The following is a 26,098-nucleotide window of genomic DNA, read 5'->3' on the forward strand; positions in this document are numbered from 1 at the left end:
TGACAAACGATGGCTGTGTTGACCTCAAGAGTTCCGTTTTATTTACTAAAGAATCTTTAAGGAAGATGTAAAAGAGCAAGATTCCAGCTATGCTTACCCTTGTGGTAAATTTATCAAGGATCGTAAGTAATGTGACTAAGAGAAATACACACATTTACAAGGCTGTCTTGCACGAGATCTGATATTTCAAAAAAAATGTAATAGCTCCCTCCCAAGAAAGGGTGAGCAGACAGACTTGCAGTTCTTTTAAAGGTAAAAGTATCCCCGGTGCAAGCACCGAGTCATGTCTGACCCTTGGAGTGACGGCCTCCAGCGTTTTCATAGCAGACTCAATACAGGGTGGCCTTGCCAGTGCCTTCACCCGTTTTACCCCCCAGCAAGCTGGGTACTCATTTTACCGACCTCGGAAGGATGGAAGGCTGAGTCAACCTTGAGCCGGCTGCTGGGATCGAACTCCCAACCTTATGGGCAGACAGCTTCAGACAGCATTTCTGCTGCTTACCACTCTGCGCCACAAGAGGCTCAAGAGGTTCTTTAATGTTCAAGGAACCCTGTTTGTCCCTCTCTAAGTCCCCCCCTCCAAAAAACAGACTTCGGATTATTGTTTTACAAAAACATGAACGTGTCTGCTTTCCTCTTGCTTTTGGCACCATTTTTTAGGCATCGGGTTTAAGACATTTATGTTCGATTCAGATGTTTTCTGTTGTACGAAATAGTTCTCTTTCTGTATGTGAACCCCTTCTCAGAGATATGAATGGGCTCGAATATATTCTTTCTAGGGTAAAAAAAAAAATTCAGATTTTGTGTTTTGGAACTAGCAAGGATGTGAAAGTAAATAATTGCCATCTGTCATTGCCACTCCCCCTTCATTGGTAAGAAAAAACATATAATCTTCTTTCTGAAATTACATATTTTGCTGCCAGTGTAAAACTCTTTAGGAAAAATAAAATTATTTTATTTGTAAAACTATGGTCTAAATAGCCTTGCCAGGCTGCCCACCAAAGCATCATACAAGAGTATAAGAAGGACGGTCTAATAATTAAATTTATCATATTGCCAGTGGATAGGTCTGTTTCTCTCTGTTTGCCCACCAAAGCAACCTTCTGACCATACTGCCCTAGATCCCACCTTTTTGCACATGAACAGTAGAAAAAAAAATGAGCAGCACCATAGAATTTCAGGGGAATAGTGGAGCACCATGCAACATCATTGTTCCCACTGTCCTTCCCCCCCCAAAAAAAGTTCCTGTCCTCAGACCCCCCAAATTTCTATGCCTTTGCCATACCTTTTTGGAGCCTGTGCATGCCCTTGGATTTCTGATTCAGGGCAGTGGGCCCAGTTATAAAATGGCTGCCACAGGAGGTGGAGCCAGCCACAAAATGTTGTGGGGCAAGGTTACATATAACTTTAATAGTAACTTTTCAACATTTCAAACAGAAACTCTGTTGAACAGGATGCCTTTTAACAAACTCTGTTGAACAGGATGCCTGTTGAACAGGATGCCTTTTAACAAGGTGTCAATCAGACACCTTGCTGGGCCTTCTACTCTCTTTTTCACCAGGAGAAAAACCCAATGTCTTTAACAAGGTGCATTTTAAAGGACAAAAGAGCAGGCAGTCAGGAAGGGTGAAAATCCTAAACTAAAGGTGGAAATAACATGATCCAGCAAAAGCTCAGTAGTTATTGCCTTGACAGGAGGTCTCTTGGGAACCTTGAACTGTATCCTATCATTCTCATTCACTAACTTGGATTCTATGACACGCCTCCACCAAGACTTTTGTCCGTCAGAGGAAACCTTTCTCTGTTGAAGAAAGACTTAGAAGAAGATGCCATGGGATCCAACTTGATGGAAGGGAGTCATAGGATCCAACCCCTTATGTACAATTCCTTGAGCTCCATGGCAGAAGAAAGGTGAGATATATACCTCGTATACTCCATATACAAATTTTGCTCCTCCACACAAAGAGTCTCTCTATAATTATTTTTCTACCAAGGAGGACCATTTTCAGTTTGGCTGGCAGGAGAATGACCTCATGGGATAGTTTTCAAGGAGAAAAAGTAGTACATGGCATGATGATACAGAAATGCAGGATCCTTGCATTAATATTGAAAAGGCGCTGATCTCAGGTAAAGCATTCTTTCCCATGGAATGAAACTACACACCTCAAATTACAGGCGGAGGAGATGAGTTTACCTTTTCGAAGACAGATTTGCAGGATGGGAATAGCTTTTTGGCCACCTGCTAAGAAGTGGGAAGATAGATGGCTATTTGGATATAGCGAGTGAGTTGATAAAAAGTTGGGAGGTGCCCCTTTAATTAGATTGGAGAAAGGGCACATGTTGGGATCCAGTTTAATTATAGGAAAACAACTGGGAAAGGAAAGGTTAAAAGCTCTGTACACCCTGCCAGCAGTGTACTAGGGAAACAAAGGAAGCAAATGGAGTGAAATCTGTCTTGACCAGCTTCTATATTCAAAGCCATGACCCAGACAAGCCCAAACCATCAGATACTGGAAATGAAGCATTATACATAATAATAAGTATAGGCTAGACATATACTGATAGGCATGGGCCTGCTATTGCAATGTTTGCTTTAGGTCTAGTGACCAAAGGGCACAAAGACATTAAGAAAGCTTTGATGCTTGAAGGGTAATCCACAAATATATGGTTGGTATCTAAGGTGCTAAGAGCCTCTTGTGGCGCAGAGTGGTAAGGCAGCAGAAATGCTGTCTTAAGCTGTCTGCCCATGAGGCTGGGAGTTCGATCCCAGCAGCCGGCTCAAGGTTGACTCAGCCTTCCATCCTTCCGAGGTCGGTCAAATGAGTACCCAGCTTGCTGCTGGGGGGTAAACGGTAATGACTGGGGAAGGCACTGGCAAACCACCCCGTATTGAGTCTGCCATGAAAACGCTAGAGGGCGTCATCCCAAGGGTCAGACATGACTCGGTGCTTGCACAGGGGATACCTTTACCTTTACCTTTATCTAAGGTACTACTGGGCTCAAATCTAGCTGTTCCTCTGCAACCCATCATTGCTGCCCTCTTTAAGGTGCCAGGCCCCAGGTGGGAACTGGGGATTCCCTGAAATTATAGCTTATCTCCAGGGAACAAAGATTAGTTCCTCTGGGGGCAATGGCTGCTTTGGTGGACTCCATAGCATTACACACTGAGGTCCTTCCCTACCCCATATCCCACCCACTCCTAGCTCTACCCTCAAAGTCTCCAGGTATTTCCCAACCCAGAGCTGGCAACCCTACATCTGAAGCTAGTTTCATTGATCTGGAGACATGAAGAAGACATACAAGGAACACAGGGACATAGCCAGTCATCTGAATTCTTTAATTACCCTCCCAGGCTCCCAGTTAGGGTTGCCAGGTCCCTCTGAACCACCAGTAGATGGGTGGGGGGTAAGGTTTCCTGCTCATGGTTGGGAAACTAACCTCCATTTTCTCCAGGGGGACTGATCTTTGTAGTCTGGAGATGAGCTTTGATTCCAGGGGATCCCCAGGTCCCATCTGGATGCTGGCATCCTGACTCACAGCCTTAGTATCTTCAGGAGGTACAGCTTTTTAATATCATAAATGTACTTGAAACTGCCACATCACAAATCAAAATCAGTGCTAAAAGAAACATACACTGTCACTCTCATTGGCTACAGCCCTCCTGAATGAGAATCTGGGGCTGCCAACATACTCTCCCTGTGTCTCTTGGCAAACCAGAGCCTGTAAGGGGAAACACTGGGGAGGGGAGCTTTTATTTTATTTATGTCATTTATAACCCACCTTGCTTGCTGGAACTCAAAACATATGACAAAAGATACAGAACAATTTAACAAGACAGCATAAGGTGTCCAATAAATGGCATTATAGGATTACAGAACTGGAAAACGATTTCAACAATAAACAGCCTAAGGCATGAGAGTGCCATGATGCAGAAAGTGCGTTGAAAAGGCAGAAAACAACATCGTTAAAGCAAAGTGACAAACACAATCTATACTACAATAGACCACAATTGTATTGCTTCACTAAAGAACCTCCCTGATTTGTATTAATAAAAGTATCTAACTTAAAGGAGGCCAGATCTATGGATAGAAAGCTGGAGACAGGAGCCATGAACATACAAAACAGGTGTTTTGACCCACCTGAAAAAGCCTTGTTGTTGTTAAATGCAAAGTCATGTCCGACCCATCGTGACCCCATGGCCAATGATCCTCCAGGCCTTCCTGTCCTCTACCATTCCCCGGAGTCCATTTAAGTTAGCACCGACTGCTTCAGTGACTCCATCCAGCCTAGGGAGAGCTAATCCACACAAGTATCTGTCAGCTAGGGCAGTGATTTGGCAGAGAATTTGGGTAGACGAGTGTTTGCTCCCAAATTAAGCCAAACTGGAAGGGGAGGCCTTCTAGGGAAGAGAAAGTGGACTTTTAGTTAGAAGGGAAAATCAAAGGAGAATTTCATGGGATACGTGTGTGTAAGGTATAGCATCAATCACCTCAGAAAGGTAGAAACTTGTGTCACAAGCTGGGAATGCAGTTCAGGAGAACTCTATAAAATACACATATCAAAGTCAAAGGAAGGTGTTTGAGGAATAAACACAATAAGGAAACCTCTCTGTTAAAATAAAAACCTTAACATCTGGATGGAAAAGCCTGGCATTTAACTGATCGGTGCAAATAACAGTGATTCCTGATTCCAAACACCCTTCCCTCTTGTAAATAAAATATTTTGCTTGTTCGAAAAAGTTTGAATGCCATTCTGGCTGATGGGTTTGTTAAGAAAAGATGGCGCTACACCTTCTCAGAAGCTCCCAAGGCTCAATAAAGTCAAAGAGATTGAACAGGGTTTGGGTGGCACAGGCAGCTTCATTTTGGAGGGAAATTTTTCCTTGCAGTAGGGAAGGGCGTAGAGAGACATTCCACTACACAGGCCAGCAGAACACACAGAGAGGAGCTCAACTGAGGCCCTGGTGAGCACCTGTACATGGCTAGTGGTTAGGATTGCCAACCTCCAGATGGTAGATAGAGATCTCCTGCTATTACAAGTGATCTACAGGCAACAAAGATCAGTTCCCCTGGAGAAAATGGGCAGTTTTCAAGGTGGATTCCATAGCATTACACCCCACTGAAGTCTCTCCCCACTCTAAACCTTGGCCTCCTCAGACTCCACCCACAAAATCTCCAGGTATTTCGCAACCCAGAGTTGGCATCCCTACCCAACTGGGGTCCAGAGATGTCCCAGCATTACAACTGATCTTAGGTCTAAATTCCCCCTGGAGAAAATGGCGGCATTTGAGGGAGGAGTCTATGGTATTCGATCTGGCTCCTTTCCAAGCCCCACCCTCTGTCCTTCCCAGGCTCAACCCCCACATATTTAGGAATTTCTCCTCCCAGAATTGACAACCCTGGGGTCTTGTGGCTCACAATGTGTGCACTTTCAGCTGAAGTTAAAATGCCTTCTTGAAGCAGCTGAGAAGCCTGCGGGAACTTCAGCATTCACCATTGCTGATTAAGAGTCATTTCACCAGAACTATTTGGCCTCGAAACAATCACAGCAACCAGGAGTGGGGGAGAAGCAATAGCACTTCCCACAGATAAACATTGTTTTTGTTGTCTTTAGGGGACTGGGCGGAACCTCTGCCACCTTCCCTCCTTCTCATTGGTGAACTATAGTAGGCCGAGACTCGCTCCGAAGTTTTTATTCCGAGCACAAGGTAATCTTTGCAAGAATTGCTGCTCTGTGGATTTCCCAGCAGAGAAGGGAGAAAAATAAGTAGGGGGAGAGATAATCTCTAAGTAGTTAAGGGGAGGAAAAAAATACAGCCAGGAATGCAAGAAAGCATCGGAGGAAAGAAAAATAAAACTTCGTAAAAGCTGAGAATTTTCTCCAGGGCATTAATTTGTGCTCAGTTGGTACAGACTGGGCCATACCTGAAAGTGGGGAAGGGCAAGAAGACGGTCGAGGTCGTGGGACAGACCTTAAATGAATGCTACATTTGTTTTGCTGCGTGTGTGACTTAAGTCATAAAAAGAAACAATGATGGAAGAAGAAAGAAAAACCGGCACAGAAGGAGCAGCCTAGTGATTTTTCTATGGACAACTCATGGAAAGAGCATTATGTTCCTCAGGTGATCATGGTGGGATGGTCAGGAGGACGTACTAGTCAGCCCCACATAAAGGTACAGGCTCTTGGAAACCTTCAGCAGAGTTTTCTTTAAACCAAGAACAAACAAGAGTAATAAAGGACCCAGGAAGTGGCTGAAAGGGACAAGGGCTGAAGAAGCTCAGTGGAGGAGACCACATCGAAGGACCAGAAGACGAGAGGCTGCAGGTGCAGCAGGATGTCTCTGGTCAGGGAGCTCCTCCGAGCGAGAAACCTGCTGCTGGTGATCCTGATCCCACTGCTGCTACTTCCCTTGCCGCTCTTATACTCCAGTAGCGTAAGTACTTTGTGCTTTCCTGCATTATAGCTCTTAACGGTGGATTGGGTCAGCAAAGAAGGAGCTGGCCAGACAGATGCCCAGGTGAGCAAGACAGGACAAGTGGTCAGCAGGGGGACTCTGCAGGCAGAGCCTCCTCCTCATTGGGTCTTCCTCAGAGGTCTAATTTTGACACACATACCTCGTTGTTAAAATATGAAATACATAAAGTAGCCAGTAAAGTAAACAAATTACGAGGACTTATCTTTTAGGGTGACAAAATCATTCGAAATGGACTTGATGGAACATGTTCAATTATCAGGCCGTACCTGCCTTTGTACATGCACTGATGTCATCGGCAGAGAACAGAATTTCTTCGCTGCCTGAAAGAAGGGGACTATTGACTGATAAATTAAAATGAGTAGCCGTGTTGGTCTGAAGGAGCACAATAGAATCAGAATCCAGTAGCACCTTTAAGACCAACAAAGATTTATTCAAGGCATGAACTTTCAAGTGCAACACATCAGGTCTAAGACCTAAGATTGTACAGTGCATATGAGAATTTTTCAGTCATGGCCTATGGCCTTCGTGTGTTGCTCACCTTAAACATTTTTTTTAAAACTGCACACAATAACTGTTGGTATATTTTTGTAACCTGTTGTCCACTTTGCACAACAACCAATCTCTCAAGCCCTGACTAATTCCAGTTAGGGTTTTTTTATTTTCTGTTCTCTGTACCATTTCTCCTTTCCTTGTTCTTTGTTCCAGTGAATTCTGAGCCAGGAAGCGTTTCTTGAGCTTGCCCATCTGCTGTCCTGTGCTGTAGGCATAGAGGCAAGAGTGGAACACCTAGGGTTGTCAACCTCCAGGCAGGGCCTGGAGATTTCCCAGAATTAGATCTCCAAGCTCCAGAGACCAGCTCCCCTGGAGGATGTGACAGCTTCAGAGGGCAAACTTGATGGCAAAATCCCTCCCCCTGTTTTCCCCTCCACAAGCACCTCCCCCAAATCAGAGTTGCCAGCTCTAGAAATCCTCAGTGCATTTGTCAAGCTCTTCAGGGGAAGCCACTTAGTAATTAAACAGACAAACATGGCTACAACAAAGCACTTAACTAGTGTATTTGAACCACTGGAATCCAGTCCCTATGAGCAAGAAAATATCTGCTTCCATTCCCCCCCCCCCCCAAAAAAAAAAGAGGGTGACAAGATTTCTGTGCTCAAGGGCAATGATAAGCAAAAATTCTAAGGAAAAGTTTCTGCCTCTTAGTGCATTTGTAGAGTAAGGAAAATTTAGCTTCCAGGTCATTTTTAAAAAAAGGTTCCAATTAGCAGAGCTCCTTGCAAGCCAGGTTTTAAGGCCAGATTTTAAAGGCCTCAGATGTTTACCGCCTGGATCACATTACTCAGCCATTCACTTTGCCTGTGTCCAGGAACGCACTGTGATTTTGCTGCCCAGGCTGAGCCCAACTCAAATTACATCCCATTTGGCATCTTTTGTTCTAGATTTAAGTATGCAGCTGTGAGTGCCATGTTTTTTTTTCTTTATGGGGAGAGAAGAGTTGCTCTCTCTGGGTTTCTCCTGCCCTGCCCTGCTTTCGTCAAGGAACACGGCTGAATTACATTAGTGGCTTGAGTTACATTTATGTTTTGAATGGAAGGAGAGAGGATATTTGCAAATCGCTTTTGCAGATTAATTTCCTTCCCAGCTTACGTTCTTGCTATTACAAATACTCTCGTGCAATCTGGCTTTGTTTACTCCGTGTTGTTGGCTTTTAATGAAGTTGAGATTCATCCTGTGATTAATTTGTTTGGGACTTGTTTAATGGATGGCATTCATTTGCTTATCGGTGTCAGAGAGAACAAACGAACAAGTCGGGCAAATTAGACAACGCAGAAGTCAGCTAAAACTAATTTCAAGCTCATTAAACAAGTAAACTGAGAGGGCAGGAAAGGAAAAGGGATGATATTCCTGCACTCGAGGTGAGGAGAGTTATCCAATTACAAGTTGCAAATCTAGAGGGATAATGAAGATGGAATTAAAGGATATCGAAAACAAAAAAACATCAAAGAGCTGGTATACAGCCAATTAATATACCATGAGATAATAAATATTTACTATTCAGTTATGGTAATAAAGCACTGTGTTGTTTTCACACCTTGTAATAATACCCTGGGAAAACCGTTGTAGGACACATTATTATGGCAAGATGGAGTATTGGCTGGGATTATTGTTGACCCTAAAGTCAGAATCCACAGAGTAAGAGCCCTTTGCAAAGTTCATTACTGGCAAAATCTCTCAAATACAGCTTGGCGTAGTAGTTAAGAGCAGCAGCTTCTAACTTGTCGAACTGGGTTTGATTTCCTACTCCTCCACAAACAGCGAGCGGAGTGACTTTGGGTTCATCACAGCTCTGATAGTGCTGTACTCATAGAGCGGTCCTGTCAGAGCTCTCTCAGCCCCACCTACCTCACAGGATATCTGATGTGGGGAGAGGAAGGAAAGGTAATTGTAAGCTACTTTAAGGCTCCTTTCAGTAGTGAAGAGAGGGGTATAATAACTAACTCTTCGTCATCTGATTAGGATACCAGGTGTAATCCAGTAGCAACACTGGAAGGAGAGGAATCATTCAATACATCATCTAGTCCAGGGGTAGTCAACCTGTGGTCCTCCAGATGTTCATGGACTACAATTCCCATGAGCCCCTGCCAGCATTTTCTGGCAGGGGCTCATGGGAATTGTAGTCCATGAACATCTGGAGGACCACAGGTTGACTACCCCTGCTGTAGAGAGTCAGCCCTCCAAAGCCCCTACATCCTGCAAGAGAACTGATCTCTGTCACTTGCTATACCTGGAGAATTATATGACATACTGTATACTCACACTGCTTATTTTGTTCAGTGTTGTCCTCTCACAGTGTTACTGATGCCCTGTACTTTCTAATTAGCCTTTTTGTATTTTGTAATCTGCCTCGAGTCTCCATGAGAGGTGAGCTATAAATAAGCTCAATACATACATTTCTATTCTATTTCTGATAGTTAAGCAATAGAGCATACAGTAATGGGCTTGCAGCTCTGTTTGGTGGTCCCTGAACCCCCAGGTTTCAACTCGAGGGCATGCTTGGGCCCTGGACTTTGCACCAGCAATTAATTGTACCCCACTGACACATTTAGTCATTGAAGTTCCGCTTTTAAAAATCCTCAGAGCCACTTATGTAGTGGAAAACTGTACAATTAACATTCACAAGCTGGGGGCCTATGATAAATAGAAAGGGGAACTTTTCTTCCTGCACTTGAATCTCCTCAGCCAGGATTCCGTAAGCTCTCAGAGGCTTGAGTAAAGTAATCTAGTTTCTTTGGTTTCCTGTATTTTCTCTTGAACTGGTTTTTAATTGCTTTCAAAGTCATATGCTTCCCAGAGAAGACTGTCTTCAACAATAAAATCAGAGTCCAATAGTACCTTTAAGACCAACAAAGATTTATTCAGGGTGTGAGCTTTCGAGTGCAAGCACTCTTCCTCAGACTATGATCTTCATGTTGGTCTTAAAGGTGCTTCTGGACTCTGATTTTATTGTGCTACTTCAGACCAACACGGCTACTCATTTGTATCTCTCTTCAACAAGCCATTTTGCATCCATTCCCTTGTGATTGACTTACAAAATAGCCTTTTCCTCTGTGTGTAGGAAGCCCCCGAAATATGTGCTGTTTGTGGATAGCCTGGTTTTAATGCTTTGGTAATTGGCAAATAGTGATTATTATAAGGGACGGTTGCCGGAATAAAGTAGGGAGGTCCTGCCTTCCTGGGAACCTCAGTAAATGACTGAATTCCAGGGGCTACCTACTGTCTCTTTTGAAGCCTTTTCCTGTTCCTTGGAGATGCATCTGTACTATGAAGCGCCTTTGTTCTCCATTTGGGATAATGCACCATAGTATCATTTCATTTTATTTATTATTTATTACATATTCATGTTCATGACAGGATTGCAGATCCATGAGAACTATAACTAGGTCAGAAAAGAGACCCCTCTAATGCAGCATTTTGTTTCCATCTGTGGTCAACCAGTGCCCATTCCACACACGTTGGATAATGCACTTTCAATGCATTTTCGAAGCAGATTATCCTGTTCCGCATAGGAAAATCCAGCTGCAAAAGCACAGTGGAAGTGATTAGCCAACATGTGCAGGATGGACTCAAGTGTCTCTGGAAGCTCCTAAACAAATCGGGAGGGTGATGTTCTCCCCCTCCTTTCTAAGCTACCCTCTGGTATACTGCCATTGCATGTGGATGTTCTGTTGGTTGTCAGAGCTTCAAGGCAAGTGATCAACTTGTTGTCCATGAATGTGTGGATTCCTGGAATGGTCTGGGAATGACTGATGTTTGCTTAAGCAAAGCTAGTGTGGACCTGTCCACTGCCCAAATAGCAGGCAACTAGTATGCCATTGTGAGCTTTCTAAGAAAATGTAACAGTTAATACAGAATTTTGCCTAGTTTTTTTTTTCAGTCATCTGCATTAATATTGCTACTTGATGTAGTCCTTGTTCTCTCATTAATCTAAAGCCTGCACAGTGATCCGAGTGGTGAATCATCACGTACAACAGTGTTGCTGGGTTTTGATGTGCTGAGGTGTCTCTTCCGATTTCCACTCTTTCAAGCCGAAGCAAATTCTAGGAATGCAGCCTTGTGCAATGGCTAACGTTTTTCTGTAGTGTCCCTGTTCCCAAGCACACCCCGTCTCCTGGCCTCTTGCCCCCATACAGAGTATTCTAGGCTGAATTCTCTTCTCTGCCTGATAAATGCTACACTCATTTTGTATTCTGCAATAGTGTATACCGCACTAAAATTCGATAAACTAAAAATGGGCAATTTATTGTAGGGGTGTGCCTCCACAGCAAGGCCTACATTGGAGAGAGCTGTTATTCTGCAGCCACCCTCTGCGCACCTGAGTGTTCATGCGCATTGCTTGGCATGCATTAATGCTGGAGACAAGGAGCCTTCGCTCCACATTCTATTTCGTGTCTAGAGACTCCAGGAAGGGAGGGAAAAGCCTACCAACTCACAGGTGCAAAACTCTCGCATTCCCAACAGGTAAAAGCAGGGACTGGGATTTGCCAGGGAGAGGGAGGGAAACAACCCTACAATAAGGAGTGAACATAAGCCAGAAATAGCAGGCTATTCAATATTCTTGACAATATGCAATTCAATTTACATACTCTTTTCACTCTCCGCTTCCTGTAATTTCTTTGTAAAAGCTTTTTAAAAATCAAATTAATCCCTTTCTGGTTTTTCCTGTTTCATTTGGCAAAGAGTCTCTCTTGCGGCGCGCAAACCAGAAAAGAGATGTGTGTGTCCTCCTTTGATCAGGCTCTCAAAACCGGCTCCTGTCCAACAGCTTAAGTCAGAAATGACCTGGGAAGAGGTCTCTGACATCTTTAAAGGATTAGCGATGGAATGTTTGCATTACATAACAAAACAGACACGCTTCTCATAGCCTTCCCTTCCTTGAGATAGAGTATTGGTGTTATCAGCTATATGGTTGTTGGGGCCCCGATCACCTTATATTGGGACAGACAGGCCAAGGTATCTAATGTAGTAATTTGGCTGCCTACCCCCACCCCATTCTCACATCAATCAGGTAGCTAAAGTCACAAGCGTAAACGATATAGCTCACACTATATTTCGGTCCTGGCCCCTGCCATCAACCCAACCTAAATAATGGAACCCAGTGCACTGTATCCAGTTGATGAGCAATACATTCAGAATGGATAGGGTTGCCAGCTCCAGGTTGGGAAATACCAGGAGATTTGGGGGAGTGGAGCCTGAAGAGGGGCTCAGGAGGAGAGGGACTTCAATGTGGTATAATGCCATACATGCCACCTTCCAATGTGGCCATTCTCTCCAGGAGCACTAATCTTTGTCTCCTGGAGATCCGTTGTAATCCCAGGAGATTTCCTGCCACCACCTTGTCAACCCTAAGAATAGACAAAAGAAAATCATTCTCAACAAGTGATCAAACGGTTGAATGCAGAAGGTGCTGGGATGGTTGGTAGCCTAGGGGTTTAGACAGATTCGTGGAAAACAGGTCCCATGGGGATTAAAGGGAACCTCTACATTAAGAGCAGACAGCATCTAACTTCAATGGGGTGTAGATGAGTGTAACAATGCTTAATATTGTATTGAATATTCAGGGAAGGCTTTGGCCTTCAAGTTGTTTGGCCCTTCAAGACCACTATGTAAAACAAGATGTTGACCAAAGTGGGACACCAATCTGATACTGCAGGACTCTTCTTATGGATTCTTATATGTATGCTCACCTGGGGAAGAAGCCTAAGAAGGTCTACTCAGAAATCAGTCCCATGCAATTCAATAGGGCTTACTTCTAGAAATGTGTCCTGAGGTCTGCAGCCTGGAGGTCCTTCAAATAAAGGCAGGATAAAAATGAGATAGAAGCATAATAGGTATTTTCATCCACAACAATTGAGTCCAGGCACAGAGCAATGAGACTGGTCTTCATGGTTTTTGGTCCCTGAAGAAAATTATTTTGGGCCTTGACAGTCGAACAATCAAAGAGGAATGGGAAGGCGACTGTAAGCTGCTTTGAGCCTCCTTCGGGTAGGGAAAAGCGGCATATAAGAACCAACTCTTCTTCTTCTTCTTCTTCTTCTTCTTCTTCTTCTTCTTCTTCTTCTTCAATGGAACTAAAGCACAGTATCTTCTCCCACTCTGGTTCAGCATAGTCAGAAGTCTGAAATGGCCTCAAAAAGGGCTGTTCGTGTCCAAAAGAACAGACTGTTTAGGACATAAACTACACGGAGAACCTTTTTCTCCTCAGAGATACTGTTTCCTAGCAATGCCAAAGCACTAAACCAACAACAATAGAGGCCCTATTTGTCAGTATGGGCATGAACACGCTGGCCTTGTAATGTTGCCAACAAACCTGCAGAAATGAAAATGTTCTGCCCCTTAAACAGAGGCTTGCGTGGAAATGGGCAGTTGAAGTTTTTCATAGCATGGAGGTCAAATAACATCACCTTGGGAAAAAATCATCCTATTAAGCGTCTATAAAGGGACAATATGTTTCTTTTTTATTCCACGCCAGCAGCAACTGGCCCTCAGGTTTTAAGAGGAACCAGTGAGAAATGTGATTAGTCTACTAGAGCAAGACCAGACAGACCTGTGCTCCAACTCCTGTCCATCTGTGATGGCTGCTGTGCAACTTGGGCTACTCACAACCCTTCAGAAGAAGAAGAGTTGGTTCTTATATGCTGCTTTTCCCTCCCCAACGGAGGCTCAAAGCGGCTTACAGTCGCCTTCCCATTCCTCTCCCCACAACAGACACCTTGTGGGGTGGGTGAGGCTGAGAGAGCCCTGATATCACTGCTCGGTCAGAACAGTTTTATCAGTGCCGTGGCGAGCCCAAGGTTACCCAGCTGGTTGCATGTGGGGGAGCGCAGAATCAAACCTGGCATGCCAGATTAGAAGTCCACACTCCTAGCCACTACACCAAACTGGCTCTCATCTAACTCTACCTCTTAGAGACATCTACCTCTACCTCTAGAAGAAGAAGAAGAAGAAGAAGAAGAAGAAGAAGAAGAATTGGTTTATCAGCTTTATCAGTGCTGTGGCTAGCCTAAGGCCACACAGCTGGCTGTATGTGGGGGAGTGCAAAATCGAACCTGACTCGCCAGATTAGAAGTCCACACTCCTAACCACTATACCAAGCTGGCTCTCCAGGAGAATTGGTCTCCCTCACTTGGAGAGCACTTGTAATAGTGGGAGTTCTCCAGCCACTATCTGTAGGTTGGCAACCCTAGTTCATCAACCCTATTTCCTCCGCAGCACTTCTCAGGCAACCTTACTTATCTTGCCTTCAGATCGTTGCATATTAAAATGTGAGGATAAAATGGATAGGAGAACCATTCATATTGCTCCGAGCTTCTTAGTTTCACTTGACCCTGGAACTGAATTGCTAACATGTTTATTTATTTGAAGGATTTACATTCTGCCCTTCTGCCTAGAAAGCAGCTCATGACAAGAGAAAACTGAGATAATAGATTCATTTTTTTAAAAAACAAACAAAGCGGCTGAAGGGTCCCAAAGAGCGTCCTCTCCTTGATCCTCTGTTTTCCTCTTACGCTCTTCCGTGACCTTATGATGATTGTGAGAGAAACAGCTTCTACACTAAAAAAACGCAGCCAGGCAGGTAGAGCCAGATAACCACAAAGTTTTTGTCTGTAGAATAAAAGGCTGATGTGGTATTATGGTTTAGAGAGGTAAAATTTAATCTGGAGAACCAGGTTGGATTCCCCACTCCTCCAAAGGAAGCCTGTTGGCCATTGACCTTGGGTCATTCACCATTCTCTCAAAACTCTCTCAACCACACAAGGTTCCTGTTGTGGGGAGAGGAAGGGAAGGAGACTGTAAGCTGCTTTGAGAGTCCTTAAGGTAGAGAAAAGCCGGATATAAAAACCTTCTCTTCTTCTCTAAAATAGCAACTGAGCTGGCAGGCTCCCATCCCCACCCCCTGGAAAAACTCAAGTCACCAGCTAAGAACCACTAATCTAGCTGACCTGGATAACTCATGCTAGCCTGCTGTTTTCAGATCTGAGCTGCTAAGCAGAGTCAGCTCTAGCTAGTATTTGGATGGGAGATTGCCAAGGAATACCAGGGAAGGCAGGAAACGACCCGTCAGTCAAAGTCCAAGAGAAGATCAAAAGAAACCGAGGATGGCCAACAGTTTATTTCAACAAAGTGTAGCGATCACACGATGAGCAAACAGTCAAAACGAGTCCCTAGGTGGATACCTCATTTTCAAAGGACTTCTTCATGACTATGTATACATAAATAAAAATAAACTCAGCAATAACTTATATAGAAAAATTCAAAGAACCAATCTTATATAGCAGTATACCTTGTTTGTTTGTTTGTTTTATATTCTTAGATTTTTATACCGCCCTCCCATACAGCTCATGGCGGTCTACATGGAACGTCATGGGGCACATAGACCATCAAAGTTATTACACAGCACATGAATAGTATCAACAGTGGAAGAAAGTTAACAAATACAGCAACTGGCCCAATTGAACAAATATTGGCAGGAACAACTTTAACAGAATCCCTTGGGAGGTCAGAATCAGTCAGGTCATGGAGGGTATGTCTTGAGGAGGGACCCACAGATGTTGTGTCGGATTAGCCTCAGTTCCATAAAGGTAAAGGTAAAGGTATCCCCTGTGCAAGCACTGAGTCATGTCTGACCCTTGGGGTGACGCTCTCTAGCGTTTTTATGGCAGACTCAATACGGGGTGGTTGGCCAGTGCCTTCCCCAGTCATTACCGTTTACCCCCCAGCAAGCAAGCTGGGTACTTATTTTACCGACCTCGGAAGGATGGAAGGCTGAGTCAACCTTAAGCCGGCTGCTGGGATTGAACTCCCAACCTCATGGGCAAAGCTTTCAGATGGCTGCCTTACCACTCTGCGCCACAAGAGGCTCATATTAGTTCCATACAGGAACTAATTTTTCCTTTTCAGTAAATTATGCCTTCTTCAAATACACTTCTGAAAAATACATGACAATACATGATTAATGGATATTCTAGCTCCCAATCAGAAATAGTCCAAAAAGTATTCAAAATAATCAAAAAAAGAAAGAAAGAAAAGAAACCCTACTAAATATCCCCTCAATGCAAAAGTTTTTCACTTTCAAATTGAAGCCTCATCCCACAATAGACCACTAAATCCCCAGGTCAATTTATTATGTAGCCTAGTTATCCACTAGCCTAGTTACTTGTGCATTAAATAGCCTCGTAGCAGCATTTTACTTGAGATTAATGCGGCAATATAGAGAATTATCGCTTGCCAGGCAGGCATCTGCTACAACTTCTTGTTTGACTGATCTTTCTCTACATCTGAAAGATTTATACATTATATCTCCCCCAAACCTCACCTTAAACTCCACATCCTCCCAGTCTTTTTTGTTCCTTTGTTGCTTGAACTTCTTTTTCATTACTCACTGCCTGTTCATGTATTCTCCAGACCCATTAGCTCTTTACATCCAGCTTTATTCTGAAGCTTATTTGGACTTTATTAGCACCTCCTATTGGGGAAGGCACTGGCAAACCACCCCGTATTGAGTCTGCCAAGAAAACGCTGGAGGGTGTCACCCCAAGGGTGACATGACATGACCCGGTGCTTGCACAAGGGAAACCTTTACCTTTTTAGCACCTCCTACTGGGGCCACTCCACCCTGGCAGGAGAAAGCGATCCCTTAAAACAGGAATGATGAGGCATTTAGGGCTACAATGTTCAGAGGCGAACATTTCTAGCATGGATCGTTTCAACAGTGATATTGTCATGTAGACAGTCAGATGTGGCCTATGTGATCTTCAGGCCTCCCTAGGAGGCCATGGAGGAGGTGACCTGTCAGTAACTGCAATAATCAGAACATTTCAGAAAGTGGCCACTAGTCTCCTGGACAGTTTTCATCCCTTAAAAGCCATTCTTTCTTCAACTGAAAAGGCATCAGTGTTTTTATCCCGAATTGCACTCCATCCCTATCCTCTTGCCATCACCACATTGCCCACTGCTTCAGGGACTCGTCCAGCTTCCAAGAATTCGCTTGTGATTCAGAGCAGCAGGGTGGCCACTGTTAGGAAAACAAACACTAGAGTCTGTGGCATCTATCCCGGCCAGGCCACGCGCTCAGCTGACTCCCATCCAATATAAATATCCAGTCACAGTATCCAGATCATGCATTCCAAGGAGAAGTCCAAGAGCTCCAAAGTAATGAAAGTCTGCAAATGGATAATTTCTATTTCACGCTTTGTGTGTTGGAGAAATAAAATGCAGAACAATTACTATATAAGAAACTCAACTTTTGCAGAAGATAATTGTATTGTTAGACAACCTCACTGATGGCCCTTTAGTAGCAAAGAGTCCTGACCTGAACAGTTGAGGGCTGATTCTGCACTTACTTTGTTTTTTTTCCATTGTGGATCCTGCTGAATTCAGATTGATTTGAACTTGGGTCTTGCTCTACCCCGCGCCCCAATTGAAACAGAAAGTGTTCTGCACTTGATTTGGGAAGCTCAGAGTGGGGAAGGGAGCCAAGCGCAGCAGGAGTCTCTTTTTTTTCATGAACAATGGCTGGGGGAGAGGATTGGAGAAAGCAGAGGAGGGGGGAATAAATCCAAGAGGCAAATCTCTGCTGAGAGAAGTTAGGGTTTCTGAAGCACAGTCACTAACGGAGGTCTTACTACCAGGAACCAGGAAGTCTTTGAACTGGTGCCCTGGCCAATCAGGGAAAACTATTTTGCTACAAGGCATGGAGAAGGAAGTGAATTCACAAAAAGCAGAAACCTGCACCCTTACTGATGGTAATTTTTAAAAAAATATCAAGGGTTATATCCACTTCTGGATATTGCTGGGGAAAGGTAGGGTCACTCCAGATCGATCATGCATGTTGCAGAGGGAAAATTTAAAATGCCCAAAATCAAAATGGAATCAAATTGTGTAGAAGGGAGGGATTTATTTGAACTGGGAGTGGGTAAAAAGCCCTGTGCTTGGGGGTTTTCCATTGTGGCCCCTTGATGTGCTAATGAGCACACAGGTATAGCTCATCTGCTTAAACAGCTTAACAACAGTCCCCCAAGGCTGACTTCGCTGAGTTACATGTGGATTGCAATTCCAACAATAAATAAAATGATGAGAACAGAGTGATTTGGGGCACCTGAAAATGTGGGGATAAATAAGGTGGCCCTGCCACATCTCTGACTTGGGCAGGAATATCTTCTTCAAAGAGTATTCGTGCCTTATCAAGACTATGCCTCCCTTCTAGTAAAGGTAAAGGTATCCCCTGTGCAAGCACCGAGTCATATCCAGTCTCCAAAGAAGCCATTTTCTCCAGGAAAATTTCTCTGTCATTTGGAGACTAACTGTAATCCCTGAACGTCTCTAGGCCCACCTGGAGGATCACAACCTAACCCCTCCCCTTGTTTAGATTTAGTCAAACTCTTTAAAGCTGCCGTCCTAAGAACACTTTCCTAAAAGTCAGACCTAATGAGTATGAAACTTATTCTGAATAGGCCTATTTAGAATTGCTCTCTAATGCACTGATCTGTCTTTTGCTTATAGTGGGTGGTATCCAATTTTTGAATGGAGAAAGTTCATCCGGCCTAAAGATCCTTCCTGCCACAAAAAAGGAAGGGCCACAGGTTGGGGGAAGGATCCTTAGGTTGGAGGAGGTATCAAGCTTTGCTGAGCATCATGGTAGGATGTGGGTGATTCTCTTTACAGATAGCTAACAGAGATGTAACAGATTCAAGTGGGTGGCCATGTTGAGCTGAAGTATTACAACAAAAATAGAGTCCAAAAGCACCTTTAAGACCAATAAAGATTTATTCAAGGCAAGAGCTTTCCAGTGCATGCACTCTTCCTAAGTCTAAATGAACAACCATCATAATTGTGGAGATGTAAGGCACAAGAGATGTAACAGTGTCCTTACGTTGTGGGCATAAATAAATAGCAAACTAGTCACAGCAGTTTTTCTGGATTGGAGCCCAATTCATTAGAATGCATGTGACAAAGAGAGCCAGTTTGGTGTAGTGGTTAGGAGTGCGGACTTCTAATCTGGCATGCCAGGTTCGATTCTGCGCTCCCCCACATGCAACCAGCTGGATGACCTTGGGCTCGCCATGGCACTGATAAAACTGTTCTGACCGAGCAGTGATATCAGGGCTCTCTCAGCCTCACCCACCCCACAGGGTGTCTGCTGTGGGGAGAGGAATGGGAAGCCCCTTTGAGCCTCCTTTGGATGGGGAAAAGCGGCATATAAGAACCAACTCTTCTTCTTCTTCTTCTAAAGCTGGCTCTAATCTCAAAAAAGTTAGAATAAAAACTTGTTAGAATTTAAGATGCTTCAGGGCTCTTGTTTATATACGACTGAAAAAAATCCATGTGTGCCTGGAATTTTGCAAGCTTGCTGGTTCAGTTCCAATAGCCACATTCTGATTTTGCATCTCCCTTGTGAGAAAAAATACTATGAATTTTAATTTTTGCACCGTTCAAGGGGTTTTCTCATGCCAAGTTTTTTCCCTATTACAAGAAAAACACATTCTGCAAGGCTTGGAATTTGAAGGACATCTAGACAGCTGCAGTTAAAAGTGGTGTAAAAGAATAAACAGAAGACCCAGCCCTGATAGCGACAAACATTAGGGAAAGTGAGGAGGATCAAATGGAGGACAGAAGAACAACTTTGAAAGCCTCCTTGGGTCCCCATTGTGAACAAAAGCTGATTTATGGCAACCCTGTAGGGTTTTCAAGGCAAGAGACATTTGTAGGTGTTTTGCTATTGCTGGCCTCCATGCTATGGAGAGCCAGTTTGGTGTAGTGGTTAGGAGTGCAGACTTCTAATCTGGCATGCCAGGTTCGATTCTGCACTCCCCCACATGCAGCCAGCTGGGTGACCTTGGGCTCGCCACAGCACTGATAAAACTGTCCTGACCGGGCAGTGATATCAGCGCTCTCTCAGCCTCACCCACCCCACAGGGTGTCTGTTGTGGGGAGAGGAAAGGGAAGGCAACTTTAAGCCGCTTTGAGCCTCCTTCAGGTAGGGAAAAGCGGCATATAAGAACCAACTCTTCTTCTTCTTCTTCTTATGGTATTCCAGCCTATGCTCTCATGGTTCTCTGTGCACACAAATCACAATCCCACCCCCTTCCAAGCTTTGGGCCTTAGCCAACAGTCCTACCATTTATCTTGGTGTAGTGGTGACTTTTAATTTGGTGTGAGCTGGGTTTGATTCCCCACTCCCCCACATGCAGCCAGCTGGGTGACCTTGGGCTCCTCACAGCACTGATAAAGCTGTTCTGAGTGAGCAGGAATATCAGGGTTCTCCCAGCCTCACCTACTTCACCTGTTGTAGGGAGAGGAAAGGGAAGGCGATTGTAAGCCGGCTTGAGACTCCTTCTGGTAGAGAAAAGTGGCATATAAGAGCCAACTCTTCTTCTTCTTCTTCTTTTAATGCAGTCAGAGTCCAAACCAGTAAATATAGTACCAGAGAGCTGTCTTCCTCCAAGGATCTCAGATCCATTTGTTTCTTGAATAATGAAATCTGATTTCTATGTTGTAGCCTCTCTAACTTTTAAGTATAATAAGTACAAAATCTTTCGACACTGATTTCTAGAAACTTTTATCCATGAAACATAGATGCACTGATGCTATCTCCATAGAGACAGGAATTGTGTCAAAATGCATTGTCTTCATTTGATGTGTAAAGTTTTAAAAAATCAAAAGGATACCTGTCACCAGGCTAAAACTAAGGAATATTGTTGTGATTTTAAGCCTTGTCAAAATACCTGATACAAACCAATTCAGTATGTTGAATTATGTTATGAATTATGTTTTATTCATAACAGCGGTGTTATGAAAACCACATATTTGTTTTAAATCATAATTTAAAATAAATTCCTGTTTTTTAAAATATTAATTTGATTGAACATTATCTAACTATTTACCATTGGATCACATAGCAATGCAATTCTTAACAGAGTTATGCCCTTCTGTGCCCACTGAACTTAATGAATTTAGGAGACTGTAACTTTATCTAGGATTCAAAATATCAGGATATTATCAAAGTACCAAAGGAGGTTATCAAAAGAATTATAAAGAACAGGTCTTTTTCATTCCTTTTATCATTCATAATCTGTTTTTAAAAGCCGTTAGAAAACCTATTGCAGAACTCTTTAACACCAAGGAAAGAACTGAAAGATCTGAGAAATGATAAGAGAATTTAAGCAATTCCTCAGCAATGCTTCTAATACTGGAAAATATGTGTTTCGTTAGTTTTTGTTTAAAAGATGCCTCGTGTCAGTTACAACTTTTGAAGAGGCTTTAATAACTACAATAATATTTTTAATGAAGACGGTAAGAATATATGCAAGAGAGCAGGAGCAGTCAATTAAAAAAACATTAGTGGTTCAAAAATTAATGTACTTTAGCTTTGATAACAGAGTGTGAGTAAGGGCAAATTGATGAATATTGCTGCATCACAGAATGCTCGATGTTTAACCCCTTTCCCTCTTCCTCCAGGAAGCCTCATGCGCCTATGTGTTGATAGTGACAGCAGTGTACTGGGTTTCCGAAGCGGTGCCCCTTGGGGCTGCAGCTCTTGTTCCTGCTTTCCTCTACCCACTCTTTGGAGTCATGAAGTCCAGTGAGGTCAGATCCGTGTCCTTTTAGAATCAGTCTTATTGATTCATGCATGCAACACACATTGTGCACTACTGTTATCACTTGCTGGTTTATTTCATACAAGGGCTCTCTAAGAGGGTGGAAACTGACTCCAAGGAAATGTATTGCATCGACTGTAATATGAGATTATGTGAAAGTCTTGTCCGGCTGATACAACACATCCAAAGAATTACTTGGTACTGTGGCCATATTATCTTCCCAACAAACCTGTGCGTAGGTTAGGCTGACGGCCTAAATACACGTACTTTTCCCATGACCATCCCCAGGCTGGATGGACAAATGTAGCCTTGGCGTTCTGTGGGACATGCAGGTCAAATCTGGATCTCAAATTTTGGCCTGTTCAGGGTTCAGAAACCTAAATTTGTGAATTGACCAATTGGGACAAACTACTATGAATTTTGGGTGCAATTCGTGTGGCTCATGATGGTTCATAAAAATCAGAACCAGAGGTTTACTCCTGCTTTATGCTCCTCAGCAGAAACAATTGAGCGCTGGGACCTCCACTGCCACTCAGCTGTTTGGTTTAAATGGCTCAGCACCATTTAAACCAGTGGTCCCCAACCTTTTTCAGGCCGGGGACAGGGGAGGGGAGAGGGAGGCCCGGGGACCAGGGGGAGAGGGAGAGCAGCGATCGCCAGTGGGCGCAAACATGCATGCACAGAGCAGCCACGCTGGCGCATTTGCGCCCGCACCTCCCCCCACAGTGCGGCTAGGCTTGAGCAATTTGGCTGCCAGAGCCATGGCCTGGTACCGAGGGCTTCACAGCCTGGTACTGGGCCGTGGCCCGGAGGTTGGGGATCACTGATTTAAACTATTGCTGCTTTGTGCTACCTGGTTTTTATAACACACATTTTGTGACCCCGAGGAGTTCCAAAGCAGCTTACAATCACCTTCCCTTTCTCTCCCCACAACAGACACCCTGTGAGGTAGGTGAAGCTGAGAGAGCTCTGAGAGGACTGTGACTTACCTCAGGTCACCCAGTGTTGGAAGAGTGGGGAATCAAACCCAGTCCTCCAGAATATAGGCCACCACTCTTAAGCACGACACCAAGCTGGCTCTCATCATTTATTCCTCTGAGGAAACATGATTAGTTTCAGTTGACCTCTTAATCCATTTTGGTACCTGATGGGAGAGAGTTTTCGCATTATCCCTTGTCTGAATGCTGCAACAGCTCCCATGCATTTGCTGGTAACAAATGAATTGGCCTTCCCTTTCTAGTAAGAATGCTGAGAATTTGGCTGTCATTGTGCCCACCAAATGGAGTAGCATCAGCACATGAAGTTTGAGATCAGGGATATTTGAGCGCTTTATGCAGGTTCTCTTCCCAAAGCTATCTAGAGGCTGAGACTAAGAGCCTTGTGCTTATAAGAACATTAGCCTTTGTGTCTAGACCCCCCAAAAGTGTGACAGGGATAAAGGGAAACAATAAAGGCTTGTGTGCGAAATGTCTCAGATTCTTTGCTTTTCGCTCAATAATATGTTTCATAAAAATTGTTGCCCAGGCTAACCTGAAGGGGGTGGGGTGGAAAACAGGTAATGAGATAAGAATTAGAGCAAACAAGCCAGGGAACAAACTTTTGAGAGTTCTCCACCAATGTTTTAATTGTTGACAATCGCACACACTTTTTAACATTTCCCCATTTGGTTAATATGAACAAATGCTGTCAACTCAAACCAGCTGTCTTAAGAAGCTGCCCCATCTCCAAACATGGGGATTTGTTTTTTCTTACAATGGCTACTTCAATGTTCACAAGAATTTCTTGACCATTGAGATTGGGGGAAGCCTGTGCCCCAGCCAGGTTGGTCAATCCTGCTGACACTTTGCTCTCTGATTGCTCCAAATGGGTCTGTCATTATAGTTTGGCCTGGAGTGATGCACCTGCCAAAGTTTGTAACAAAGTTGTGTTCGCCTAACTTATTGGCGGTAGATGTTTTCCTCAAATATCCATAGCTGATAGTCTTCTGGTGGCTCTCTTAAAGGACCTATCAGACCTTGGAAAGGGTGATGCTTTATTCTACCCTGAAAGGTGGAGAGCAGGTGTGAATTTTTGGAGTTTGGAACAGAGAGAGAGAGAAAGTTGTGAAGCATTTTGAGCCGCAGGTTTCCTGCTTTCTCTCTGGGCATTTGTTGTTACCTGCTTTTCTGTAGAGTTCCTCTTTGTGTCCATGTGCTGTGCTTATATAATGTCAAATATATATGTCATTGCTTATAAAAGCGGGGGGGAAAGCATAAAAACGTGCACTATATGGCATCACAAATTAACACAGACACAGTTTGCAAACAGGTTAGGTAAGTACCGGACATGAGAAGTTCTCTAATATTAAAGAAAATTCTGAACAGAAAGAAAAGCAGAGGTAACATGAGAAGATGAAAAATGATGGATCGGTTTTCGTGCTGGTAGATCCTACTACTCCCAAAGATGCTCTTAGCCACTAATAGTTTTGTCTCTTCCCTTCCCCTTCTCTCCCTGGCGTTTAATCTCCTCCAACTTGTTTTCCCTGCAGGTGGCTGCAGAATACATCAAGAATACCACTTTGCTTCTCATGGGGGTCATTTGTGTGGCAGCCTCTGTCGAGAAGTGGAACCTGCACAAACGGATCGCCTTGCGCATGGTCATGATAGCTGGAGCAAAGCCGGGCATGTGAGTCAAACTGCTGTTTCGCAGCGTGCAGCAAGGACAGAGTTGTTAAAAAGGAAGGTGCAAACTGTCGATAAGATTAGCATGTGGTGCTTATTCACTGTAACGCTTTTTAAAAACTGCTGCGGAAGCCCATAGAATGAAGGATGCAGGGTAGACACTTACGAAGAAGTTTCCAGATAACATTCCAGCCCCTTTCAGGTGTTACAGCCCTGCATTCTAGGAGCCTTCCAACTGCGTGAATTGGGAGTGCACACGACCCAGTCTTCTTGTATGCCGAAAGGAGCAATGAATGAATACATGCGACTCAAAATACTGAATTTTCAGCTTTTTGGTTCGCATGCTCCAAGGCTCAAAAGCCACAGATTGCCCTTTCTATACAACACTAGAGGCAAAGCCCGTTGCACCCAGAAATACAACAGGCACTAGCACATACACCTGCACTGAGACCTTCCTGGGTTCTGGCCCTCCCGCACCCCTCGATCTTGAGATCCAGTGGCCTAGTTGGCCCAAAATAGCCTGGACTTCTCAGATCTCAGAAGCTAAGTGGTTCAACATAGTTAGTACTAGGATGGGAGACCACCAAGGAAGTCCAAGTTTACTATGTAGAGGTAGGCAGTGTCAAACCACCTCCAAATGTCTCTTGCCTTGAAAACTGTGTTGGTTGCTGCAACTTGGTCAGTCGCCACAACCTTGAAAACCATGTCACATGGCCATGACTTGACAGTATCACTACCGTTATTCAAGTATGAAGAATTTACCTCCCCTTCCCTTACTGCTGCTTGTTGGTATTTTAAATTTATTTTACCCTGTTTGTTTTTACTTTGGTTCTCAGTCTACTGTGATTCTTGCCTCTTCTGCACTTCTGATTCTGTACAATAAATTTCAGAGCTCTTGATGGAAACCGTAGTGTTCTGTAAGTTCTTATTTTATTAGAAGCAGAGCTTTTAAACAATGCTTCCGTACTTAACAGGTAGTTAAGGAAACACAGAATGAATTCTGTATTGTGGTATTTTTGTGACAATGGAGAATCTACAATCTGTCAAGATCTTGGAAAGAGGAGGAGGGCAAAATTGTAATGATTTCTCTTTGCTCTGCTCCAGGCTTCTCCTTTGTTTTATGTGTTGTACGACTATCTTGTCCATGTGGCTTTCCAACACATCCACCACAGCCATGGTGATGCCCATTGTAGAAGCAGTGCTTCAAGAGCTAGTAAGTGTCGAGGAGGACCGTGAGGCGAATGGCACCATGGACAACACTGTTCAGGAAGATCGAGAAAAGATAGGTACATGGTGACCACCATTATGACTTTTGAAGATGCTTATGATCACAGACTTAGTCGCTGCATAAAACATGAAGCTGTTCCGTGTCTAGTCAGTCCTTCGGTTTAATTATTTAGCCTGGACATCGCTAGATGTGTGAATGGTTTGTCATGAGCCAAAGGACAAGATCTTGGCCCTTTGCTCTTAACCCATGGTGGATAGCCTGTGGCCTTGCATGAACCAGCCCATTCTATCCAGATCCAGCCCTGGATGCGATTTAGTGTGCAGGAGGTGGTGGGGATTGTTTCTTTATATTATATTTTATTTGAATTATTTGCTTCTCAAAATTGAATTTTGGTGTTTTTGTAAGCCTCGTTTGATTCCCCTTTACGGATAAAAGTGGGGGGAAATGCTTATATGAATTAAATACAGTGCTGTCCACTATGACTGACAGTGGCTTTCTAGGTTTTAGGACAGAGAAAGGCCTTCTCCTTCTACCAACACCTTCCACCTGAGATCCCTTAACTGGAATCTCCAGCAGATGA

General features: G+C 43.8%; 1 protein-coding gene across 1 annotated transcript in view; it reads left to right on the top strand.

Annotated features, from left to right (window-relative positions):
* The first annotated feature begins 5,587 nt into the window (after window positions 1-5,587).
* Window positions 5,588-26,098, top strand: part of SLC13A4 (solute carrier family 13 member 4) — a 52,771-nt gene continuing 32,260 nt past the window's right edge. Inside the window, exons 1-4 of the mRNA XM_077339895.1 lie at window positions 5,588-6,433; window positions 21,491-21,619; window positions 24,158-24,294; window positions 25,395-25,576. Coding sequence (XP_077196010.1) covers window positions 6,335-6,433; window positions 21,491-21,619; window positions 24,158-24,294; window positions 25,395-25,576 — 547 coding nt within the window. The 5' untranslated portion in view covers window positions 5,588-6,334. The remainder of the gene's footprint in view (window positions 6,434-21,490; window positions 21,620-24,157; window positions 24,295-25,394; window positions 25,577-26,098) is intronic.

Source organism: Paroedura picta, chromosome 5 (genome assembly GCF_049243985.1).
Source record: "Paroedura picta isolate Pp20150507F chromosome 5, Ppicta_v3.0, whole genome shotgun sequence".
In the NCBI taxonomy this organism is placed as follows: domain Eukaryota; kingdom Metazoa; phylum Chordata; class Lepidosauria; order Squamata; family Gekkonidae; genus Paroedura; species Paroedura picta.